At 38.7% G+C, this 26,084-nt stretch overlaps 1 protein-coding gene across 7 annotated transcripts in view; it reads left to right on the forward strand.

The window, feature by feature from the left end:
* Window positions 1-26,084, forward strand: part of RALGAPA1 (Ral GTPase activating protein catalytic subunit alpha 1) — a 228,097-nt gene that overhangs the window by 190,959 nt on the left and 11,054 nt on the right. For 6 of the 7 annotated variants that reach the window (XM_067533936.1, XM_067533961.1, XM_067533981.1 and 3 more), the window contains one exon: window positions 16,021-16,145. In XM_067533936.1, coding sequence (XP_067390037.1) covers window positions 16,021-16,145 — 125 coding nt within the window. Of the gene's footprint in view, window positions 1-16,020; window positions 16,146-20,176; window positions 20,208-26,084 lie in introns of all 7 variants that reach the window. The other variant, XM_067533953.1, reaches the window with a different exon arrangement.

Here is a 26,084-nt window from a genome sequence, read left to right on the forward strand (position 1 = left end):
GGGGAGATGAAATTCACCTCCCCGTATCTGAAATCAGGGTAGGGGGCTGCAGCATTCCTCCCCCCGATGATATCTACATCAGCCGCTGGAGTAGAGTGGAGTAGCAATTGCAATCCCTGTGCAGTGTGGTGGTTGGAGTAAGTGGATGCTTTTAAGCATCAGTCCACTGGCCTTCCCCATCCCTGTCCTCCACAGCTGCCTATGTGGATCTCACATAGACCCCAACAAAGGCATGCAAGAGACTGCCTGTGTGCAGATGCTGTGCCTGCTTTTGCCAGCATAAGTCCCAAAGAAAAGCTTATGTTGTGCTGGTTCTAATGGTGTTTAAAATAATTAACACATATTACCTTATAGTAACGTTGGTCACTATCTTGAAGTCTCCAATAAGACAAACTTCACTGAAATCAAAGTAGGAAGGTTGCCTGAGTAAGGACTTCAGCACTGGACCATTATTTTTATCCAGGGCTATCTCACTGTTTTGTTTTCACCTCCATAGCCTGTTACTAAACACAGGCTTAGAAGTGTCTGTAAACACTACCATTAGTCTCTCAACCTCTCCACTCACGAATTTAATCAGTAGTCCATTATAGATGTGAGGAATTGATCTTTGTGGTATGGAGGTCCAATGGCTAGTACCAGCTTTTTATGCTAAAAGAGAATCCTCAGCTATGCAGGATTTATAGAATGAGATACATAGAGCAGTAAACAGTAGTAAAATTTAGAGTTTCTACTTACATGATCTAGTAAATACGCCCCTGCTATATTTCAAAAAGATAATTCATTGAATGCCCATTCTTCCTCTTACTGCAGAATAGATTATATTTAAGTCAAGATTAATGGATAGATTTTTATGTTAAAATCCAGTCTCTGAGCCTGTCATTCCCTAGAGGCATATAGTGCATTAGTTTAAGCCAGTATGCTGCTTATCATAGATACTATGACACTGTCTTAAATGATAGTTTACTGTACTTTGTTACTGCTTACTCTGGTAATAAAATCACTATTCTGTGTTCTTGATAATTACAATATTAAGTAGAAACTTAATTTGATTACTGCACATTTAGATACAGATAGCTCTTAAGTAATTGCCCACTGTAAAATTTCTCATATTCATTTTTTCTCTTGAGGTCTTCTGTCAGTGTCTAAGTTTAATACTAACTCCAGATGCTTGCTTTATTTAAGTTAACTGAACTAAAACATCTTTGTGCTGAAAAGAAATCTACCACTTAATTTTTTTTTCAGTGCAAGTGATGGCTATTAATCCTTAGTTTTTCACTTGAAAGCCCATGTTTGTGTTAAAAATCCTTAAAACCGATTTGATTGATCCTTGCATTTTGTCTGTGATCTTAACAAAATTACTTTAGAATTTTAGAGGGTAGAAGTGCTGTTTTAATTATATTGATTCAATGGCTATTTTTTTTACTTTGAAATTGATAGAACTGGTGCTTTTAAAACGTTTGCATTTTTGTTACGTAAGGAACTGAACAAATCAACAGTTAATTATATTGAATATTTTTTAAAATATTTTATATAGCTATCCTAAAAAAGGTGTTTTATTATTTAATACTTTAAATACCTCTGAAAAATATTAATTATAAGTTGAGGATTTAGGGTCAGTCCTGTAGACTTAAATTTGTAATTCTCCACATATACAGTTAATCTTTTAAAATGTTTTCATATGAGCTTTAGAAGAGAAGGAGTTGTAGCTTGCTGCAGTTTTTCTGACATTTTTCATTTAGTAATTGATTATTGTAAGCAGTTAAGTATGGTTCAAATTTTATCCGACTCTAGCTTGTATTAATGTGGCTACACTCACACTGCCTTAGCACCTGTTATGGATTTTGAGTCATCTGGCAGCCTGTGAGACTTAGATAAAGAAGTACCAGGTGTCCTGCCTGTCTCTTAATTGAGACGCAATGTAAACAATATACACTTGGCAATATGGTTACAGGAATGGATTAAAGCTCAGCTTTGTCTGCTCTGACAAATCACTGCTTTTCCTTCATGGAGGATCTCATACACCACTGAAGAATTTAGTTATAAGATCTAATGGAAGAACAACAAAAAATAAACACTGTACCCCAAACTATAACATGTCTGGAGTGTTTCTAGAAGGAATGTACTGCAGTATGTTAAATATGCTGTACTGCTGCTGCTGAGAATGCTCCATTTACAGTTTCTGACCAAAATTCAGCACTTGTGGCAAGTGCTGACTTTGTAAGTGAATACCTCCCCTTTGTGTAAGTTCATGGAAAATGAATGTGTATGTTAAGAAAATACCTATCAGTGTATTATTTGTCATTAAATCAGTTAAGTAGTAATATCATTTCCTTGGAAAAGCCTAGTGGATATAACTTGATTTACACTGCTTATTTTTGCAATATTTTCAGCCTTTTACGTCACTAGCTTACTATCTTTGTAGTGACCTCATGGCCTCCAACAGCTAAAAGTAAGTAACCCCCCCCCCCCCCCAAGTGGAAAATATGCATTTTGTTATATTATAGATCTCATAAAGGCTTTTTTAATTCATTGAAAATAAATTGAACTACTTTTTTGGACAAAAAGTAACTATTAAGTGTCGTCTCCTTTCTTTCAAATTCCCTGTTTCAGATTGGTCGCTTTCATAGCCTTCTTCCAAAACGCATGCTCATACTCCAGGCTGCTATGCAGATTGATCTCTTTGAGATCCGTTGATGTCCTGTCCCTGTACCAAGTCTGGTCTCCCCCTTGGTCATCTTTCATCTACGATCTTTGCAAGAGCCATTCTATCGATATCGCTCTCAGGTCGCCTAGCCTCCCTCAACTGTCTTCAGTTGCAACCACCCACATTAGAGCCCTTACAACCTCATTTCATTTTCTCTCTCACAGTGTCCAACCATTTGACCATCTCAACATTTTCATTTCTGTGTCAGAGAGTGTACTTATTTATTTTCTAGTGGTTTGCCAAGTGTCTGTTCCATATATTAGGATGGGTTGAATTACAGTTTTGAACACTCTACCTTTTAACTTTATTGGCATCTTTTTGTCACTAAGAACTGGGATCAGTTCCCCCAGCTATTTGTATCAAGCAGCTTTAGTAAGGTGCCAACCATCACTTAGGAGGGCACTATTGTCAGCAACCATTGTTTCTAGGTATTTAAGTTCTTTCACTCTTCTAAGCTATCTGCCTATGAAATCCTTTATGGTGAATCCTCCTCCCTCAGTTACCATAGCCTTGGTCTTACCAACATTCACCCTAAGTCCCAGTCTGCTTAAAATTATGTTGCCAGTGTTCAAAGTCAGCCAACAACATGTTTCTAGGTGGCTCCCTTTTGTATATTCTCATTTATTTACATCCATGACAACCACAAGCAAAAAAGGATTTGACTCTGACCCTTAATGTAGGCTAGCATTTACTGAAAGTTCTCTACTGTAGACCCATTTAGTTTTGACTACTGTAGTCACACCATCATAATATCCTGAGTAAGACAGACATATCTTTCTGTGTTGCGATCTTCACCAAACTAATTCTCTTGGTACATGATCACACATCTTCTACTTATCCACAAAGACCATGTCGAGGTGCTGTCTCTTTCCTCTGAATTTCTTCATAAAAATTTATGCACAAATATGGCATCAACTACGCTCCTTCCCACCATGAATTAGTATTGACATGTCCAAATTTCAATTATTCCACACAGATGCTTTTCAATAATCTTCTCCCTTGCTTTCATAGCATGTGACATCAGCTTAATTGATCGATAATTAGTACACAGGATCTCCTTTATGTTTAAAAATGCTTTGTCATTCATCCAGCCTTTTTATTTTTCTTAAGAATATCATTGAACAAACTTGTAAAATACTTGATGCCTTCCCAATGACTTCAGTGTCAATGTTACTTTATCTGGCCCAGATGCTTTCTCCTTTTTCATTTTCCTAAGGTATAATTAACATAAATGTTAAGATTAAAAAAAGTAAATGACAGCATAAAAAAACTACTAATGTTGGAACTGATATTTAATTACATATGTATAAACTATCATATATATTACTTTATTATCCTCAGGGAGGCATACTTATATTTTCCTGGAGATTGCCTCAGAAAGCATCTCCTGAATCAGGAGACCTTTTATTAATAAAGGACTTACACCAAGCCTAATTTGTTTGTATCAGTAGTGAGCCTGCTTAATACTATGTGGTACTGTTTAATATTCAGTTGTTGTATAGAGCTTTTATTCTTGTATAATTTTTGTTTTACATGTGAGTGTTTTGTTAAAATATGAGATTTTTAGGTTAATGAATACAGATGCTTATATAATATGAACATTTATTTTAAAAAACATTTTGGACAAATTATTTAATGCATTTTGAGCATTTTTTTTAAAATGTATAAAACTGACTTTCAGCCAACATTGAATCCTCTGTTATTTGCTCAGCTCTCAGAGACTTTAAGGCCAGGTGGGACCATCAGGATCATCTAGCCTGATTTCCTGTACATTGCAGGCCACAGAACCTCACCTACGGACTCCTGTAATAGACCCATAACCTCTGGCTGAATTACATGAGATAAGGAAAGAAATTATTGCTTGTTATGGCAAAGCTATTGTCACTAATACTGAAAGCTCAGTTCATATGGAAGAAACATAGCACTAGAAAGTTATTAAATTATGAAGCCTTTGACTGTTACTGTTCACTGTGGTCAAGACAACTAAGATTTCTTGTATGATAGTGAGGTTCTACTCTGAAAATTGATTCATTTGAAAATAGGGTGGTCTTACCCCATAGATTGACTCCTTATGTGCATCCAAGATTGTATCTGCTTGCTTTAGTGACAGAATTACCGTTTTTTTTTGTTTGTTTGTTTTTTTGGGTTTTTTTTAACTTCTGTTAGCACTGCAGAGCTGGCACACAGCAATGGGAGAATGAATTGGATTCTATTTTATGCCTCAGCAGAGTTGTTAATAAGTTCCAGATGCAGATACAGATTCTGAGGTTAGTTATAGTACATCTGTGCAGCCCCACAGAAAACACAGATGCACAGGGCAGAATTTGTCAGACACATTTTCATTACTGGTAAAGATAAGGAGAAAAGAACCCAGCTTGACTTTCAGATGCCAGATTGATTTGAGTTAGCAGGAGTGGCAGTTAGGGAAAAATACTTCTTTATTTGTAAACTGTGCAAATTAGATCTGGAAATCCTTGCAAGACAAATAGGGAACGCCATGATGCCTCTTCAACAGAATCACTTTTCAGAATAGAGACAGACTTTACCTATGCATCTCAGTGTGTTTGCTTGATGCTGGTCACCCACCCACAGATGAAATGGTGTAAGTTGTAGGGCTTTCAACACTGGATCAGTAGCTGTCCATCCTATATCTTTAATTCTCAGAGCCAACAAAAAGCACAAATTCCAATGATTCAGTGTGACTTCAGCTGTTTTGACAACCACTGGCCAGTCATCTCTTTCAGAGAGAGATTTCTCACTTCCAGAAAAACCTCTGTTACAAAATTATAAGATTTTTGTCTTGGCTTCCTTCAAGAGCCAAATTCTATTATGGTGATGTTTTTCCATCATCATCTATAGGAATCTTTACCCACTATTTAAAAGACTTCTTGTCCTGTTTCCATATGGAATCAACCTTAATCCACTTGACCTTAAAAATCACAACTTATTTGGAGGAATCCATCCAAAAAAGTGTGTCACTATCCTCCATTCTCAAAGGTCCCAAATTGAAGTCTTTTTTCTGTTTTTTCTGCCTCTTTGATTCTTGCAGCCCCTGCCAGGCCAGAGACAAAAAAGCCAAAACTCTGATCCCCAGCATATGCTGCCAATAAACCAAAAGGATGATCTTTTTCTTTTCTTTGACCCCTGGTGTCAAATAGCAGGTTGTTTAATGACATTCACTGTACACTGTCAATACTGTAGATTTGTTTCTAGCAGTAAAGTAAGCAAATATGACTCCAAGACTCATGAGAATCAGATATGTTGATGAAGAAGGTGCCATTTTGCATAGTTGATGTTCTGACTGTAATCATGCTTTAAGGAGATTGACTTTATTTAGTTAAAAAAAAATTCTAAATGCCCATGTCACGCTGTCTCAAGTGGCTCATGATCTCAGGGCAGAGTCAAAAACAGGGCGCAGACACCCAAGTGATGGTGAGTTCTGTAACTAGATTTCACCAAGCCAGTTAACAAATGTGAATAACTAAATTACTAAAACAGTCTTACCATGGAGTCAGACTGTCTAGACTCTCCAGTCTATCTTGCCACCCAGACAAACTGGACTTAGTGATAAAGGGTCAATTACACCAAAAATCACACCACATTTAGGTTGCTTCCATTCCAATAGACTAGTCATTTACCACAGATCAACTGTTACTCCAGATCCAACACCAAAGACAATGCCTGTAGCCAATCCTGTAATTAACTGTCTAAAGGTTTATTAACTAGGAAAAAAGAATGAGTTATTTACAGGTTAAAGCAAGCAAACATATACACAGAAATGAGTTACCATCAAAATCCTAAGAGTGAAAGAAGGGTAGTTATCTGTCTATTCAAAGTGTCTTTCATGGCAGACCCAGGAGGCAGCCTCTGGGGATCTCTGGCTTCAGGTTAGGGTCTCTGGCCTTGCAGAATTCAAACAGCCAAAAGATTGAGTTTCTTCTTGTTAGGGATTTCTATTCCCCAAGAGTTCAAGATGATGGGATGAGTTGATCTGCACATCTCTTCATGGGTGACGAGGGAGGTAATCAACGAAGTCTTTTGTCTTGTGATGTTCCACAATGGTTTGTCTGGTGTCTATGGGCCTTTTGTTGGGCAGGAGACAACACCTTCTGTGGTAAACAAGTATTTCACACTTGGTAATATTTCTCTTCTGGCTGTGTGGGTTTACAGTTACAGAGCAAACATATATTACTTTATAACATGGAATGTAGCCATTATTAGTGAGATTAATATATGCAGCAACATACAAGCATTTCATAGAGTCTAAATGCTAAATCCATTCTTTTAAGATAAATTCCTATTTTGAGCAAAACTAACATACAGGTGACCTGGTCTGGTCTCCAACTATGAGGTTGTCAGTTCTTAGCTAATGCCTGCAGCCTGGGCAAGAGCTGACATCTGGCCTGCCAGCATCGTAGCCTAATCTCTCAGCAAGTATTTGCAAGTTGAGGATTCCCATTTTCCAGTTAGTGGTGAAATTATATTTTGTTCCTTTGCCCCTAAAGTATTCTCCAAGTGTGTCTCAGTCATAGCCAGACAATCTACAATCAAATCATTTATATCTTCTTAATGGATGGTTTTGCTAAATCCGACAGCATCCAGAGAGGCCACTGTATCTGTATTCCTGACATTCATAATGTCCACATTTTCAGTTTCTTTTGCTACTAAAAGTGTCCTCTTAGCTGTCTTTTGATCATGGAGAATAATTTTAGGCATACTCTCAAAAGAGCCTCTTTTGCCCGAGGCAATGTACTCATAGATACTCAATTGTACTTCTTTCATGCAGTATTGTGGTGGTGCAGAATGTCACACATACACCCAGATGATTCCATTCAGCAGCTCATCTTCCAGTGCAGTAAAACTTTTCCTTTGTCTTTGTTAGACTTGTGGTTTTGTGTACATATATCATTTAAACCAGTGGTTCTCAACCTTTTTTGGCTCAGGACCTGTTTTGTAAATGTTTATGGCCTGTCACAACCCAGTAAATAGTTTGGAGGTGGAGTCTTGAGTCCTGCCCAGCGCTCACCCTGCTGTGGTAGCTCCTGTAGCTTCTGTACCATGGGGCTCGCTGGGTTTGGCTCTCCACTCCGGGTGTTGCAACAGAGTTGCAGCGCCGCTCAGGTTTGGCCCTGCCCCCCTGACTGGACCAAATTTGTGTGAGTGGAGTTGTGACCTAGCTCACAAGGTTGCAGTGCCACTCACTCAAATTTGGCCTACCCAGACTCCCATTGTCATGACGGCTGAGCTAAACCTAACTGGCGCTGGGACCCCAGAGATTGCACTTCCTGGAGCAGGGAGGTGAGCCTAACCAGCCCTGTGGGACAGGAGCCATAGGAGCTGTCACATGACCCTTTGAAACATTCTGGCGACCCAGTTTTGGGTCCCGACCCACAGGTTGATAAACCCTGGTTTAAACCACTGGCATGACTTAAAAGTCAGTACAGATTGGCGTTCTCACTCCATATGACAAACAATTGGTGAATCAAGTCAGAGAACTGTAGAAAGAAATTGTATGTTGCAAGTGCCTTTCCTCTTAACTGGAGATCATCTCAGTGATGGAAAAACTGTGGATGGAGAATCCATTATCTCTTTTTCTCCATTTGGGAATCTTTAGAGAATCCAACCCCTCTTTCTTCACACTATTGAAAGTGTTATGAAAGGTGTTTAAAAAGTTCTGCTGCCAGTTTCTCAGACTTGATCAGCTTGTCGGTGTCTTCCCAAAGATACCTTGCTGTCAGCATGGATCTTCTCTCTTCTGGCAAATTTTGTTATTCCGAAATCATGTAACATTGCTGAAACAAAAGTATTGGAACCCTTGTGTGAACCTAGGATATTTCAGGAATTTAAATAGGCCTCGGACATATTTTCAGATGTTCTCAGACTAGAAAATCATCTAATAATGAATAAGCTTAAATATAAATATCTTACTATTGATGTCGAGTCTCTGAAATGATGGGTCACTTTTTCTGTTTTATCATTTGTGATTCAAGTAGACCATTTGTTTGTTGACTACTTCTCTGAAACCCATATAATGTAGTTTCAGGTGCTCTTTTTAAGGAGATGTTTCTTCATAAATTTCAACTATTTGAGTTAGCATTTCAGTTTGAATTAGTAAACTACATGTCTCTCAGCCAACTCCCTCAATGTGAACTTTCATAAATGGAAATCAGTTCTCCACTACACAGATTGTTTAGGAATTCCATCTCAACCAAACTGTTATCTTTCTGTGTTTCTTCCAACATCTTGCAAGTACTTAGACTATAGTGATGTATAGATTACAAGCTGTCAAATAAGACATTGTTAGATATAATCTTGATATTCATAGCTAGATGTTGATATTGTTTTTTCTTTATTTTTTTTCATTTGAAATTAATATTTATTTGACCTGTAAAAAAGGATGCATATTACTATCTCAGTGAAATGCCTACTTACCCTAGGTCTTCGCAGCTTATTGTGGGATACAGAATCCAAGTACTCTCTTATCTGTAAGAAAAGTTTATGTAGATAAATAGTGAATTGTATTCATATGCTTCAGCCATGCAGTCTGTCCTGTTTCCAGAAGTTTGGGGAGCTATGAATGAGAAGAAAAGAAAGAAAAGATATTGGCAGAACTCAGATTATTCAAATAAATGAAAGTGAATTTGAGGAGATGAATATAATTTGGAGGTGGTGAAAAGTCAGTGAAGGTGTTTAGGAAGCCAGAGAGGGTAGGTTGTACTAATCAAGTTGAAAGATGACAACACCATGGTTAGAGGTTTTAGTAGTAGTAAAGACAGAGTGGAAAGGATTAATTTTGGTGAAGATGTAGAGGGATTAGTTACAATAAAGAAGAAAACAAAATTCACAAAACAGCTAGGATGCAGTTTATTTGTATTACCATCGCACCTAGGAGCCCTAGTCATGGATCAGGACACCATTGTGCTAGGTGCTGTACAAACACAGAACAAAAAGACAGTCCCTACTTCAAAAGCTTACAATCTAAGTATAAGACAAAACAACAGATGGAGACAGACAGACAAAGGGGAGTACAAGAAAACATTGAGACAGTATTGGTCAGCATGATAGGCAGTAGTATCAGTGCATCAGTGACCTAACTGTCACCAATATTTTTGTAGTCATCACAGAAAGAGTTTTAAAGAGGGATTTAAAGGAGGATAATTAAGTAGTTTTACAGATATTTACAGGGAGCTTCTCTCAAGCATGAGGAGCAGCATGAGAAAAAGCACAAGTGCTTGCTTGAAAATTTGACAAGCAGGTGATGGAAGCTGATATCATTGGGCAATCAGAGATGGGAGCCAACATTTTGATAGTGGATAAGATATTATAGAAAGGGTGGTAATAAGCCATGAAAGGCCATAAAAGTGAAGACAAGCAGCTTATGTTTTATTCAATAGAGAATGGGAAGCCAGTGGAGGGATGCAAAGAGAATGGTGACATGGTTGAAAGCAACAGGCTAGGAGAATGATCTTTGCAGCAGCATTCTGAATGGATATGAATGGGGTAAGATTGCATTTTCAAAGGCAGTAATCAATATACAATGTGATGAGAGCCTGGATGAGAGTTTTAGCTGTGTGGATGAATTTGAAAGGCAGTATCTTAGAGATGTGATGCAGAAAGAATCTGCAAGATTTAGGCACAGCCTGGATGTGAGGACCTAAAGAGTAGTCTGCCAGAGATAAAGATACTAGTGTTGTCAACAGTGTCAACAGAGAAGGGAGAAGATGGAGAGTGATTAGAAGGAGGAAACATAAGAAGTTGCTTTTCTGACAGATTAAATATGAGTAGGCAATGTGAACTTCAGTGATCGTTCCCCTGTGCAAATCAATAGTCCTAAAAATGCATATTTACAGTATTAATTGATGTAATGGAAAGACCATGAATACATATGTAAAATGATTTAGTTAATGAATACCAGTGTTAAAAATTACAATGATTGAGGTGTGAGTGGCATTTAAAATATGTAAGGGTACTGCTACTGTTTTCTTCTTTGTATTGATAACATTTTGAAGAAGAGTAACTTCTGAAATAATTTAGTAATTTCCACAAAATCTGTAGATTTTGCTTTAAACTTGTGAATCTTCAGTTGCTCCACTTGAGAAGAGTGCCTGTCTGATGGGTTCTTCCCTTTTATCCATTTTCTTTCATTGCATTTAGCATGTTGTTCCTTGGAAAAAAATTTGAAAGAGAAAGTAGTTAAGGACATCGAGGGTAACAGTAATTGGGATAAAATACAACACGGCTTTACAAAAGGTAGATCGTGCCAGACCAACCTGATCTCCTTTTTTGAGAAGATAACAGATTTTTTTAGACAAAGGGAAATGCAGTGGATCTAATTTATCTAGATTTCAGTAAGGCATTTGATACGGTTCCACATGGGGAATTATTAGTTAAATTGGAAAAGATGGGGATTAATATGAAAATTGAAATGTGGATAAGGAACTGGTTAAAGGGGAGACTATAACAGATCACACTGAAAGGTGAACTGTCAGGCTGGAGGGAGGTTATTAGTGGAGTTCCTCAGGGATGGTCTTGGGACCAATCTTATTTAACCTTTTTATTACTGACCTTGGCACAAAAAGTGGAAGTGTACTAATAAAGTTTTTGTAGATGACACAAAGTTGAGAGGTATTGCCAATACAGAGAAGGATTGGGATATCATACAGGAAGATTTGGATGACCTTGTAAACTGGAGTAATAGAAATAGGATGAAATTTAATAATGGAAAGTGCAAGGTCGTGCATTTAGGGACTAATAACAAGAATTTCTGCTATAAACTGGGGACTCATCAGTTGGAAGTGATGGAGGAGAAGGACCTGGGCATATTGGTTGATCACAAGATGACTATGAGCTGCCAATGCGATGTGGCCATGAAAAAAGCTAATGCAGTCCTTGGATGCATCAGACGAGGTATTTCTAATAAAGATAGGGAGGTGTTAGTTCCATTATATAAGGCACTGGTGAGACCTCATCTGGAATACTGTGTGCAGTTCTGGTCCTCCATGTTTAAGAAAGATGAATTAAAACTGGAACAGATGCAGAGAAGGGCTACTAGGATGATCCAAGGAATGGAAAACCTGCCTTATGAGAGGAGACTCAAAGAGCTTGGCTTGTTTAGCCTAACCAAAAGAAGGTTGAGGTGAGATAGCTGGCTTCAAAACTGAGCTTGATAAATTTAAGGAGGGGATGGTATGATGGGACAGCCTAGTTTAGCAATTGACTGATCTTTGATTACTAGTGATAGATATGCCAATGGCCTGTGAAGGGATGTTAGATGAGGTGGGTTCTGAGTTATTACAGAGAATTCTTCCTTGGGTGTCTGGCTGATGAGTCTTGCCCACATGCTCAGGGTTTAACTGATCGCCATATTTGGGGTCAGGAAGGAATTTTCTTCCAGGGCTGATTGGTGAAGGTTCGGGGGGGGGGGGGTTCGCCTTTCTCTGTATCACGGGGCACGGCTCACTTGCTGGTGGATTCTCTGTACCTTAAGTCTTTAAACCATGATTTGAGGACTTTAATAATTCAGTCATAGGTCAGGGGTCTATTACAGGAGTGGATGGGTGAGGTTCTGTGGCCTGCATTGTGCAGGAGGTCAGACTAAATGATCATATTGGTTCCTTCTGACATTAGAGTCTATGAGTCTAATAAAAAAATTAGTTACCAGTAGTTTCAGAATTAAATTTCTCTGCTTGTGTAAATAGATATTTCTTGTCCCAGATTCTTCCTCTTTTGGTCCATCTTTGCATCCTTCCTATTCTCTCTCTATTGCTGATGCTCATGGCAACATCCATCACAGTGAGGGTACAGCTTGAGTTGCCATATTATTACTAACATTGAGTTTATATGTGCCACTCAATTTATAAGTACTAATAACTCTTCCCTAGAGAGTAGCCTTTTTAGAATCAATGTCTAGCCTATCGTGAGAAGATGTAGAAATTTACTATAGTTTATAGCTGCTATTGCAGATATTCAGATCCATACACAGTTTATAATTAGATCATTTCAGCCATGAAAATAAACTTGTTTGTAGGTTAAAAAAATAAAATTACTCTTGGATTGTGAATTAGTAAATATCAAAACTCTGCCAAGTATGTTAGTCTACATAAAACTCAAACACTCAAAGTTGTTCGGTTCTTAATATAGGAAAGGTGTTTGTTTAAAATAATTGAGCATTGTTTCCATACAATATGGAATACTGGTAATTCTGGCTTTGGCTTTCATGTTTTAAAAAAAAGCTTGACACAGGATGCCCTTTTCAGCCAGCTATTAGAAATCCTATTAAATGTTGATAAAATGAGCAACTTTGCTAACTGGATGATTTTGCTGTATGATCTAAGTGAAAGTTTATATTAATCTTGCTGCATTGAGATAATATAATAAAAACAAGTACTGCCCTACTAAATCACCAACTCTACAAGGACTACCATTTTTTTTCCCTTAGATTGGGAGGTATGCATCCAGATTGGGAATGTCCTGGTCACTTTTGAAGTATTAATTTTGCCTCATTTCTGTGTCTTATTTATGTATAAGCTTTAGATGTAACAAGATAAACTATAAGGTTTCATTTAGAGACCTCTTAAAGTAGAGCATTTTTAAAGCAGGTAGGTGTCTCCACCCTAGTTTTTCATTAAACATTTTATCCATTCAAGCAGACTTTTAAAAACAGCTTGTTTTGATAGCAGCCTGTTCTCCTGTGGGCCTTCAGCCTTTGCTTCCTGGCAGCACCTTTGGTGCGAAAAGAGAGTGATCAATTGGGAGACTATCAGTGCCAGCATGCATAGAGTGATAAGTTAACACACCACTGGGAATTTCTAGGGCCCACCAAGATACTTCACTTCTAATGTGCTAACAAGCTCATTTTTCTACCTCTTGCCTCTTCAGTTATTTTTTTTCTCAGAAGAGCTTAGAAGTTGAGTGCATCAGGCATAATGAAAAGCTCTGTAGGAGGGAGAAGCAATAACTCCATTTTTCTCTTTTCAGCCAAATAGAAAATTAGCTTCTGGTAATACACAAAGGCCAGTATTTTTTGTGCAAGGGGCACTGCTGTGAATCAAAGGACTCTATTAACTGCAGAAAATTCAGCAGCTGTGAATCTCCCCCAATGAAAAAAGTGCTTTTCAACAAGTTGTGAGATATGTAGTATTATTTAGACTTCAACCATCAGTTTCATCCTCTACCACTTATATATAGCCTCTTAAAAACAGTGCTATATTACTCTCCTGTGTTAAGGCTCAATACTATGTATATCCTCCAACCTAAGAACTTTATAATGGAGGGGTTTTATGTTTCCTCTTGTCCTAATGTTTCCATTATAATGTTTTCAGGGATAGAATTCTTCTGAGGTTCAACTTCAGAAAGATTTTCGAAGAACAAATTCCAAAGCGACAGTTGATTTCAATATTTACATGTATTCAAGTTGTGGTATAAGCCCATTTTATATGATGAAAAACTCTTTTAGGCAAAACGTATTTATGTATTTTTTATTTTGGCCACATTTTTTCTTAATGAGAGCAATTTACTCAAATACACTGCAAGTTTATTGTAATTGCTTCCTGCGTGATATTTACATATAAAGATTATCACTACGTATCCCTTTTAATTGCTGAAATGTAATCTTGAAAGCCAGAAGAGTACGTAAAATGTATTATCTTCAGTTCTAGTTCAGGGTTGACATTTTTATTGCACATCATAATTGAAAAATGTGAAGCTCATGTATTTAATGGTATCTAGTGCTTATATATAGCACTTCACACATTCAGACTACTTCTCACAACACACCTATGAGAAACATAGGTAGATATTATCCTCATTTTACAGAAAGGGAAACTGAGACAAAAAGTGAAATAACTTCCCTAAAACCACATGGCGAGTCAGCAGCAGAAACAGTCTTTGAACTCAGGGCTTCCGAACTGCCAACCCTCAGCTTGTTCCTCCAGTCCATGCTGCCTCTTATTGAAAAATGCAAACAAAAATATGTTAATGGAAAATGTTAATACTTACGAAGAGTAAAACATCTGTTAAAAATACATGTGTTAAGGAGAATACACTGAAGGAGAATTTTCTATTTTTTGTATGCTTATATAAGATATTTAAATAAGGCCTGCCTAACTCAACACCCTGAGTCTAGCTGGACAACTTTAAAAGTTGTGGGAGAAAAGGTTAACTGATTTCTCAGTTCAAGAACTATACGACACGAAGTCAGCATGGTAGGTTTTTCTTGATAATTGTATGTTGCTGCCTGCTGCTTTACATTTTGACAGCCATTTCCATAGTTGCTTTCACGAACAGCAGAAAAATTCTCTCTCTTTCTCGCTCTCTCTGTGTTAACGGCACAATCAGGCCTGCTGGAACAAGAAGCCTGCAGAGGGTTCTTCAAAAGCAACAACACTTCAAGATACTGGTCTCCAGTAAATAATATCAGAGAGGGAGAATGTGGTGAAAAGGAAGTACAGTATTTTGCTGTCAGTGCCCTCCAACACTCTGTTAGCCAGCATTTAGGGGTCCTGCAGATTCTTTGCAAACGTGTCTGCTTTTTTTAATAGCATAATTGACTAGGTATTTTTTTTCTGATACATATTTTAAACTATGTATTTTTCTTAACTGCATGAATTTGTTTAGGGATTACGGAAACAGTTATTTTTCAGTGAAAGTATACAGAATTTGGGAGAGTGGGGGAAGGAGCCTCGTTTGTTGTTTGTTAATAATAGTTATTTCTCACAATATGCCCCTACAAATTACAACTGCAGAATTTTTAAAACCTAATTCTAAACAGTGTTATAACCAAGTCAGTTTGCTGCTTTAGAAAATAATCTGTAATCTTAGGTTAACTGAAACAATTTTGACATGCGTAAGAAAAGAAAGTAAGGTTGACCTGAAGGCAGTGTGTAGCCTTATTCAAAGATATTTTGCCGTAGCTGCATCCAGCTGTTGAACAATATTATAACTGAAATAGCCTGAGCCATGAAGTTCACATCAGACTCTAACCTATCCCAGTGTTCGGAAGGGATTCAGATCCAGAGTTTAGGTTCAGACTCATCTCTAATTAAAAATATCTGTAATGTATGCCTCGCTATTAAGCTATCATTTTATTGGCTAACTGAAATAAAAGCATGTAAAGACTTGAGAGTAATTTAATTTAATCCAAAAATGCCATATTTTCCATGTTAGTAAACTGCGAATGGTCATTGAAATGTATAATATGCACATACATGAAGCAGTTTATTAAAAGGAATAACATAGCTGAAATTCAGGTTAGGCCTTAGTGTTTAGCAACTGTGTGATGTGAATTTAAATTGATCCTTAACTCTTGCGTAAACCAGCTATGAGGAGAGAGCTCGATATCTGCAAACAATTGTTCAACACCATCTAGAGCCCACAACTTTTGAGGACTTTGCTGCTCAGGTTTTCTGTCCAGCACCCTACCACCATTTGCCCTATGATACAGGTAAGAAATGCAATAAAGAATTATCTTTCCATAGTATTTAATGACACTTAAAATGCAGTATCCTTACTTATGAAATCTGTAAATTTCACACTTCATAATACATAAAGACTGATCATTAATCTGAAAATGTACAATGTGATTTTATATTTACATACTTGAGCAACTATGTAGCTCATAATCACAGGAAAGTTGCCTTTAATTCCTTAGTTTGTTGCCTGGCACTATGATTTGATGCCTGGCATTAAGATTTGGCGAAACATTTTAGTATAGCAACCAGGTTCTATATTTTTACAATGAATGTTTATCACATAAATCTAAGGCCTTGTCCACACTACAGAGTTTTGTCATCAAAAGTCAGATTTTGTCGACAAAACAGTGGAGGAGTACACACTACAATGCTCCTCCCGCTGACAAAATCCTGCTTTGCTGACAAAACCACCTTGATGAGAGGCATAGAGCTTTTTTCAGCAAAGTTAGATCAACAAAATGTCAATATAGGCACTGTGCTTCATTATGTCGCCATAAATGGCCTCCAGGAGATGTCCCACAATGCCCATCTTGATCGTTCTGGTCAGCACTTTGAACTCTGCTGCCCTGCAGCTAGGTGCACAGGCATCCGCTCCTCCCCCTTTAAAGGCCTGGGAATTTTTGAAATTCCACTTCCTGCTTGCTCGGCATGGAGAGTTCACATCGCATTTTCCCATTTGACCATGGCGGCTCCATGCACCAGACATTCTCCCATTTGGAACACACCAGACTTGTTGGATCTGCTGGGTCTGTGGGGAGGCTCTGCGGTCCAAGCTCTGCTCCAGCCGTAGGAACTTGGATACCTATGGTCAGATTTCTCGAGTCCTTTTGGAGAAGGGCTATGAATGGGCAGACACATCAGTGCTGTGCGAAAATCATGGAGCTGAGGCAGGCATACCAGGAGGCTGGGGAGTCAGACTGTCACTCTGATGCTGCACTGAAGACCTCCTACTTCTAGAAGGAGCTGGATGCCATCCTCGGTGGTGACCCATCCTCCACTGCCAAGAGTCCCATGGATACTTTGGCAGGGCTGGAGACAGCAGACTGTGGACTCAACCCTTAGGACGAAGTCGTGGATGAGGTAATCGAGTTGGAGGAAGAGGTGGGACAGGCAACAGGGTCATCCGATGCTGTGGGGAGCCAGGACCTCTTCTCAACCCCGGAGGGTTCCAGCCAGTCCCAGCACTCTTTTCTCTGGAATGCCTGATGCAGGAGAGGGGAGCTCTGGTAAGCGATCTTTTTGAGTTGATGTTGTTCAGTTGTATGAGGTAGAGCTGTCCTTTGCTTTGTTTATATTCTACAAGTGGGTGAAGGGATGGAAATGTACAAGACTAGCTGTGTTTGCATGTGCTTCACATTACCACATGCAGTTAAGCAGTGCAGTGGAAAAGTGTGTTAATGTACACCAAGTTTTCACAGAAATCCTCCAGAGAGATCTCTAGGAAACTTTCCTGGAGATACTTGCCAATCCTCTGCCGAAGGTTCCTTGGCAGAGCTGCTTTGTTCCTTCCCCCGTTGTATGAAAATTTCCCACACCAATCAGCAATCACTTGTGCGGGAACCAAAGTGGCACACAGGCAAGCAGCATATAGACCTGGTCTGAAGCAGCTCACACCTGCTTACCCTCAGGAGTGAAATACCAGCTTCTGTGACCCCCCATCTGTGGAAAATGATGACAAAATCTACAATTTTGTCCCAAATCGCCAGCAGTGATCCCCTTAGAAACAACCAAGACACTTTTCCCTCATCTTGAGCGCACTCCCCTTCCTCCCTGGGCCGAACTCACCATGTTTAGGGGATTTGCCAAGCTGTATGCTTGCTCGGGGACACTGAGAAAGATTCAGTGCTGTGAGTATGCTAACAATCATGATTCTGTTTATTATTTCTTGTGCTTTTGCAGATGTGGCCTTCAGGAGTACCCCCTCCACACCAGCAGAGCACCTCCGCCTGCTGAGAAAGCAGCTGAGGAGGAGCAAGGAGGAGATGTTTTGGGAGGTGCTCCAATCCTCAGAGGCCAAAAAACAAGGATACAGGACGTGGAGAGAGACTGTAAATAAAAATCAGAAAATAGATAGGCAGGAGAGGAGGGAGAATCAGGAGCAAACTTTAGCAGGGACCGGAGCAAATGATAAAAGCAATGGAGGAGCAAATAAAACTGTTAAAGTCCCTAATCACACTGGAGACAGAATTCACGCATGCTTGCCTACCTCCCACTGCAGCCAGTACAGAACTGCTTGCCACACCCTCCCAAAACTCCTCCCAAACGGTCCTCCCGGCCCGTCTCAGTACCCCCTTCACTTCACTCCTGTGGACAGCTTCCAAAATGATAGTTGGACTTACACATAGCTATGAGAGTCCACACTGCCCCTTTACTGGTTTTTCCCTTCCCATCCAGTGTTTTGTGTTTTGTTAATTTATTTAATAAAAATATGCTCTCTGAAAGCTAAGCAATTTTTATTTGTTTCCTACACACGGCAGTTGCTGCTGAAATTAATACACAGCAGCAATTAGATTATTTACAGAGCTCAAATTACAGTCAGGAATCATCCAAAGTTTCATGCAATGTGGTAAATAAAGAAAGCATGGCACAGTGCTGTATAGAAAGACACCTTACTGGTGCTTGTCAAAATGGTGCCTCAAGGCCTCCCTGATTCGAATAGCCCCCGTTGTGCCCCTCTAATAGCCCTGCTTAGCTGGTTGCTCAAAATCAGCTGCTAGCCAATCTGCCTCCACACTCCATCCTGGGAGAAACTTTTCACCTTCAGCCTCACAAATAGTATGGGAGCACACAGCAGGCAGCTATATCACGGGAATATTTTCCTCATTTAGATCTAACCTGCCATAAAGGCAGCACCAGCGAGCTTTTAATCTACCAAACGCACATTCTATGGTCATTCAGCACCTGCACAGCTTCTTATTGAAGTGCTCCTTGCTGCTATCCAGGCTGAGAAATGTCTAAGATCTACAGAAATAAATAAGGCTTCATGAGCCATGGGAGTAAGGGGTACACTGGGTCTGCCAGGATCACTACGGGTATTTCAAGATCCCCCATTGTAATCTTCAGGTCTGGAAAGAAAGTCCCTGCTTACAGTTTTCTGTACAGGCCAGTGTTTCTGAAGATACATGCGTCATGCACCTTCCCTGACCAGCCCACACTGATGTCAGTGAAATACATGGTGATCCACAAGCACCTATTATACCATAGAGAAGCATCCTTTTCTATTGATGTACTCTGTCGCAAGATGGTCCAGGGCCAAATTTGGGATATGCATGCCATCTATTGCCCTGTCACAGTTAGGGAATCCCATTGCCGCAAAGCCATCCCTATTTAGTGCTCCCATGGAATGATGGGACAGAAAAAAATGCATCATGGGACAGTAAGCCCACACTCATGATGCACTGTGATCCACTCCACCTTCCCACAATTAGCTGCAGAAGGTGTCAAATTGCACCATGAGATAGCTATCCAGAGTGCACTGTTCTCACTGTTGATGCTAGAGCACCAACTGTGGACATGCTCCACCAACAGAAGGATCAGCCATGTAATTATGATATTTTTTTATCATTGGCATAACTTGCGTCGACAAAACTCTGTAGTGTAGACAAGGCCTAAATCTCATAACAATCTAAATACATGTGACATTTCATCTAGGCTGCGGACTGATAAATCCTTCAGTATTATTCCTAGATCTTCTCTGTCAGAAAGCCTTAGGTTGCTATCTTGCTGTAATGTAAAAAGTCAAATTCGAAACCAAGAAAATTTTGCATTCACCAACTTTATATTTTCAAAATATTAAGAAGCAACAAAATTGTTGCACATTCATTTTTTTCTTCCCAGTAATTTACCTTTAAAATCTACTTTATAAGAAGGTACTGCATTTTCAGTTACTAATAAAAAAAATAATAATCAGTAAGAAAATGAGTAACTCAAGGCCTTCCTGTTCTGATGCTGATTTCGTGACTCTTTATGATTATTTCATTTATTTTATTTCCCCTCTTTTTAGATCATTAAATATCAATTCTGTTTATCTGAAGGTAAGACAGTGTCCAAAAAACCCCTCTGTTCTTATTACTTTTACTAAAGCACTAAGCTTGTAACCAAGTTGTATGCAAACTCTCCCTGTTACCCTTATTCACTCTAAAAAGAATTTTACACTGATGAAGAAAATGTAGTGGTAATTTCTCAAAGTTTTAGTCTTTTACTAATCCCAGGTCTGCATGAAACACTAACACCGGTTATGGGATTAAAGTAACTAATGGTAGACACAGTTGTTGAACTAGTAACACTTTATTTTGTTGACCTTTTGTTTCTAAGCATGAACAAGTTGTACTGGATGGCAGTGGTGTGTTTTGTACCCTGTACTGTCTTGCATTGATGTTGGTAGATATTCCATAATGATGCTATAGGAGAGGAGGAGAAGAATGCATAACATTTGAAATTTTGTTGTTGTTAAACTTGTGTGACTTTAATGCAAAGTAAATCAAAATGCCACCTTTTGAAGAGCCATGATTCACACATTTGCAGTAGAGTAAAATCAGTACAGTTTTCTTCTTAAAACAATAGATGGAAATCAAATGAGATTAGAATTGGTAAATTAATACATTTTTATATTTGGTTTTCTGATTACAAAAATGTCAGATCTACAGAAATAAATTCTAAATCACATGGTAGGCTGGTCCAGAAAAGACCACGGGAAAAAAATTAACTTTGGAAAAGCTTAAAAACACTGAGATTACTTTGTTTGAAAAGATGACAATAAGTAGGAATGTGATAGAGGTATATAGAATAGTAAATTGTATAGTGAAACCTAGCAAGTGCTCAAGAATAATGGGAAACTAAATTTAAAGGCTGTAAATGTTAAACTGAACAAATAAGCTAAATACAAGAAATATGTTAGTAACATTTTTACACATCTTTTAATGAACCAGGAGACTTGATTGCTACAGGATATTGACCTATTTGAGATTTAAAACAGGGTTTATAAGAAATTTAGAAATAACATTTAATTTACACTATTAGTGTTTTGTTTTGTTTTTTAAAAACAAACACTCTGTGCTTCCTTCCTCCTCTGGAATGGTTTTCAGTGGATATTCCACATGGTTGAGGTTACCTTTTTTTTTTTTTTTTTTTTTTTTTTTTTTTTTTGCATATCTGATGCTATATATAGGTCATTTTTTTTCAATTTTATCTATTCAGTTTCAGTTTATCCCCCTGCACTAGCGGATATAGTATGCACAATTTGTTGGGTGCATTTGTGGTGGGAGGGTCACCTTCCTCTGAAGCATCCGCTATCAAACACTGGGTTAGGTAGACCAGTGGTCTGTTCTGGAATGGCAATTCCTGTGATCGTTTTAAAATAATCTTTCTTGATTTTTCTCTAGCTTCAGTTTGAACAAATACTTTTAAAACTTTATTTTAGGTTAAACAATTCTATCAAATGAATTATTTTCCCATGGCAAACTCATCAAGAAGAATTTACATATGATTGTTTGTACCATATGTGTACTGTATCTATTATAGACTTCATTTTAAAAAAGTTAAAGCCACAGTTTAATTTCTGCAGATAACTTTTATATTAAACATAAGTGCCTTTTTATAAATACTACCTATTTACATGGATAAAAGCTATGTTAATACAGATATGATAAAGCAAGAGTGCTTTTATTATTAAAAATTGAATAGATTAAATTACACAATCATTGTCTAAATATTAATGGTCATTAAATGAAAATAAGTGCATCCCACAGAGCAGTTTCTTGTTTCTTCTAACTTCATGTGTATAGAGTAACCTATAACTTATAAGAGAAACAATGAAGAAATCATTTTTTAAAATTTTTTTTAATCAACTAGTTTTGAAATCTGGAAAAGAATCAGCTATCAATTGGAGGACAAGTGGCTAAAACTAAATTCAGATTTTCTCCTATTTATTCCAAGTAAATTAACAAACTAACTGAATTCTCCTCTTGTCTGACAGAAGTAAATCTCAGTGTTTCAGGTGAAAATTGAAATCCTAAACCTGGATTTCAAAGTGCTTTCACAAAAGGATTCTATAAAAAGCACTGATACAAATATCAGGCCTACATCACGTTGTTATGCCATTTACACAGCATTAATGCCAATAGAGTTTTTATCAGGGTTAAAACCATCATAACAGAGTGGAGAATTGCTCCATAGGTTGAACCATTTTTACATCTGATTCCTCAACAGCCTTAAGAATGCATCCTGTCGCACTAATTGTCATTGTTTTAGAAATTGGGTTAAAACATTATTGTACTAGATTTCTTTTGGAGTTTTTACATTCTTTTTAAAATATATTGATGTATTAATTCTACTTAACCATTTTGGATTTTTGTTAAATTTGATATGCTGATAGCTCAGGGTATATAATGAGCATATTAGATTTTTTTGAAATGCTCACTAATTCCACAGTTGGTGGCCATTCTTGACTAGAAGATTGGATGGAGAGGGGTGCAAAATATATTTAGGTTTTCAGTCTTCTAGGCCTCCAATTCCATTATTTTAATAACCTTATGGCAAATTTCTTCTTAAATCTAACCAAGTTCTCCATTATAAGTAGGCAGTACATAAAATTTCCCCTTTTAGGCAAAAATTAAACTTATAGAAAGTGTGAAGCTAAGACAAAATCACCAACTACTATAAGTTTGTACTTTGCATTCTGTTGGTCAGTTTTGGTGTGCCAAAGTTTTGACCATCTTTGAAAACCAGTGCAAATTGAACACTATCAAATGATAAAACTGCTTCAACCCAGTGATTTACTTTACTGAAGATGCAAATCTTAGACAGAGCTATTACCTTCGTTATGATCACTACTGCTGTTTCTTAGAAGGTGATAGCTGTGGCTGATTTTAATGGTCCCATCACCCTAGTATGTGAGCACTTCCCAAATGTTTAAAAATTGAAATATTCTCTATTTCTCTGCCAATAGAAAAAATAGCTTGATTTGTTTATAGGATCTGGATTTGCAGATTATGGGGACACACTAAAATGATTTTGTTTTAAGTGAGCTTTTTCTTTATTTGAACCCAGAATAGAATGGCTGTTTTGCCTTCATATTTATCCTCCCTGTATCTGAGTCTTTGAATACAATAACCTGGAAGGTTGTAACAATAACCTGTGGTGAGCTGCCACCAGTCCCTAGAGTAAGTCAGATTTCTGTGACTCAAAGCAGGTCAGGATAATGTTAAAATCATGGATATTGAAGGGCTTATTCACAGTGTGGGGCTCACATCCTTAGTTCATTGCTGAAGGGTTTTTCCCCTTCCTGTTTTTCACTCCAGTGCCATGAACCATAGTAGATCATTATGCTGATTCCTATAAAAAAAGAGTTCCTCTAGCACTGTTCATTTAGTCATAGTATTGTGTCATGAAATCATTCTGGATCCCATGACCATTTAGTTCATCCCAGAACAGAGCAGGAGCTTTTTGATCCCATAGAGAATACTGTAGTGGCTGAACGTTTCAAAATGTTGTTCACAGAGTTCTTCCAGCCCCCTACGCAGTAGGTATGTATCCCAATTTATAAGCAGAAGAACTGGGAAACATAAAGGTTGTGACTTGTCCAACTTGCACAGAAGGTTGTGAGATTTAATAGTTAAATTATGGGACCAGGGATCAGGATGGAGGGACTGAGTTTTAATCTCAGTTCTTTCATTCACTCAGTGTAACTTAATCTCTCTCTCCCTCAATATTCCACTTATAAATGGGAATAAAGATGCTCACCTCTCAGTGGGAGGGAATTGTGAGTTATAGTGGATTGTGATGTTTGCAATTCAGGAGCAAAGGTTCAATAGAATTGCAAAGGTTTGTTATTAAAGCTGCAGGGCTGGGAAGAGAACTCAGGAGTATCTCGTTTCCCTTTACCTCCTGCTGCCACCCCCATCCCTGCTTTAGGTCAAGGTACTTGCAAGGTTCATAATTAGAGCTGTATGTAACTAGAGCAGCACATTTTTCTTTTATGATTTTTTTCATTCCAAATCTGAGCAAAATATCAGAAATGCAAAATTTTCCATAGAAAGGAGAATTTTGAAAAAATTCCATTTAATAAGAACTGAAACAGAACTTTCAAAAAATTTCCAGACCAGCTGCTCAACCAGGCAGCCTGCAGAGCCAACCAACCAAAGTAGCTGGCCACTTTGGAAGTTGCAGAGTCCACCATGTGGGCTGCAAGGAATCCTGGGTAGTCTGCTAAGCAGGAATCAGGTCCATCTGGTGTACTGAATAAGACAGAAATTCTGTGAAATAAATAGTATGTGATCATGTAATTCAAGACTGTATCTTAATATATACGCACAAGAGGCTGGCATTTCCTAACTTTTGAGTGCTTGACTTTGCAACCTTAATAATGTTCTTTATTTTTTGGTGTAATTTTCTAGGTTTTTTAAAAAGCAAACTGAAAAAAACAGAAATTTCATCATGTGGATTCCTACATGGTTCATCAGCAGTATTGGAACCCTTAGATCCACCATACAGACCTTTGCCACTTGAGCTCATGGAGTAACTGATAACAGTAGTGGATTGTCATCCTCATATGTGGATCAGAACTGGGGGAGATGGAGGGTTCACAGATATTTGCTGACATTAGAAGAATGATGAGACTCAGGAATCTTGGGTTCCATTCCAGGCTCTGGTCGGGTGTTTTGCCTAGTTAGTGTGGACTCTTCTGCCCATTCCCCCTAAGCTTGATCCTTTCTGCACCATTTCCTCTAACCTGTCCGTCCCAGTCCTATCTTTTCACCACTCCTGGCTCCTTGTCTGAGTCCCTTTCTCCATGCCTTCCCAGTCTGCACTCCTCAGCCTTCTCATCCCAGTCTCTTTGTCCAGCCAGTCCCAGTTGGACCATAAAAGCTTCTCATCTGATGTCTCTCTTCTTCCCCCTGGTCTCCAGTTGTCCTCTCTTCACCCACATTCCCCATTGACTCCCAGTCCTAATCTCCATCCCTAGACTCCTCATCCAATCTCAGTATCTCACTTGCCCCAGTCTCTGCCCAGACAGTCCTATTTCTTTCCATGCATCTTGGCTTCTCCTCAGATTTGTGTCTCCTTCCCACAGCTTCCCAGTCCCAGTTTTCTTGCCCAGCCAGTACCAGTCACCCTACCCCAGGTTCCCATCTGATTTCCATATTACCACCCTCCCCACTGGCTCCCAATCCACCCCCTCCTCACATATCCCTCCCTGTCTGTCAGTCCCAATCTCCTTGCCCAGCAAGTCCAGGCTCTTCTTTGAGTGCTGGTCTCTATGTGGATTCCATTTGTGGGTGCGCATGTGCCGGAACCAGAACTGTTTGTAGTAGTCTCTGTCAACCCGCGCAATGCATGGTCCACATGGTTGCAAGGTCTCATGAGACTTGCATGAGTTGACGCCCCCTCAGTTCCCTCTTGCTGTATCATGGCGAGAGTCAGAACACCTCACCTCTCGTCCTTGAAACCTGTGTAGATTTAAAAAAAAATCAAGGAGTGAGTTAGTAGTGATATTGTACATAGTTTAGCATTCGTGACTTAGAAATTTTTTGTGTAGTTAGCCAACATCATGGGATTCTAACCGGGAGTCCCACCCATTCCAGGGGACTATGGCCCGATGGGTCAGGCTCAAGAACTGTGTTTCTTGCCACGCTCTTTCTCGGTCAGCGATGACCATCAACACTGCCTCTACTGTCTGGGTGAGTCCAACAAGCTGATGGGCCCGTTGGGCCCATTCTGGCCAGCGCCAAGCATGCACACCCATGGTGCCTTGCACACCGGGAAGGCTGTCACCACTGACATCCGCTGCAGAACTGCTTTGCCCACTGGATAGCTCCCCGCCACACTATGGATTTTTGGAAACTGAGCAGCCTCCTTCTCCAGCAGGTGAACTGCTGCTCCTCCATGCACCACCTCAGACAAGACCTGGAGAC

The sequence above is a fragment of the Emydura macquarii genome, unplaced genomic scaffold, assembly GCF_026122565.2.
Source record: "Emydura macquarii macquarii isolate MOO-44397 ecotype Brisbane River unplaced genomic scaffold, CSIRO-AGI_Emac_v2 contig_374, whole genome shotgun sequence".
Taxonomy (NCBI): domain Eukaryota; kingdom Metazoa; phylum Chordata; order Testudines; family Chelidae; genus Emydura; species Emydura macquarii.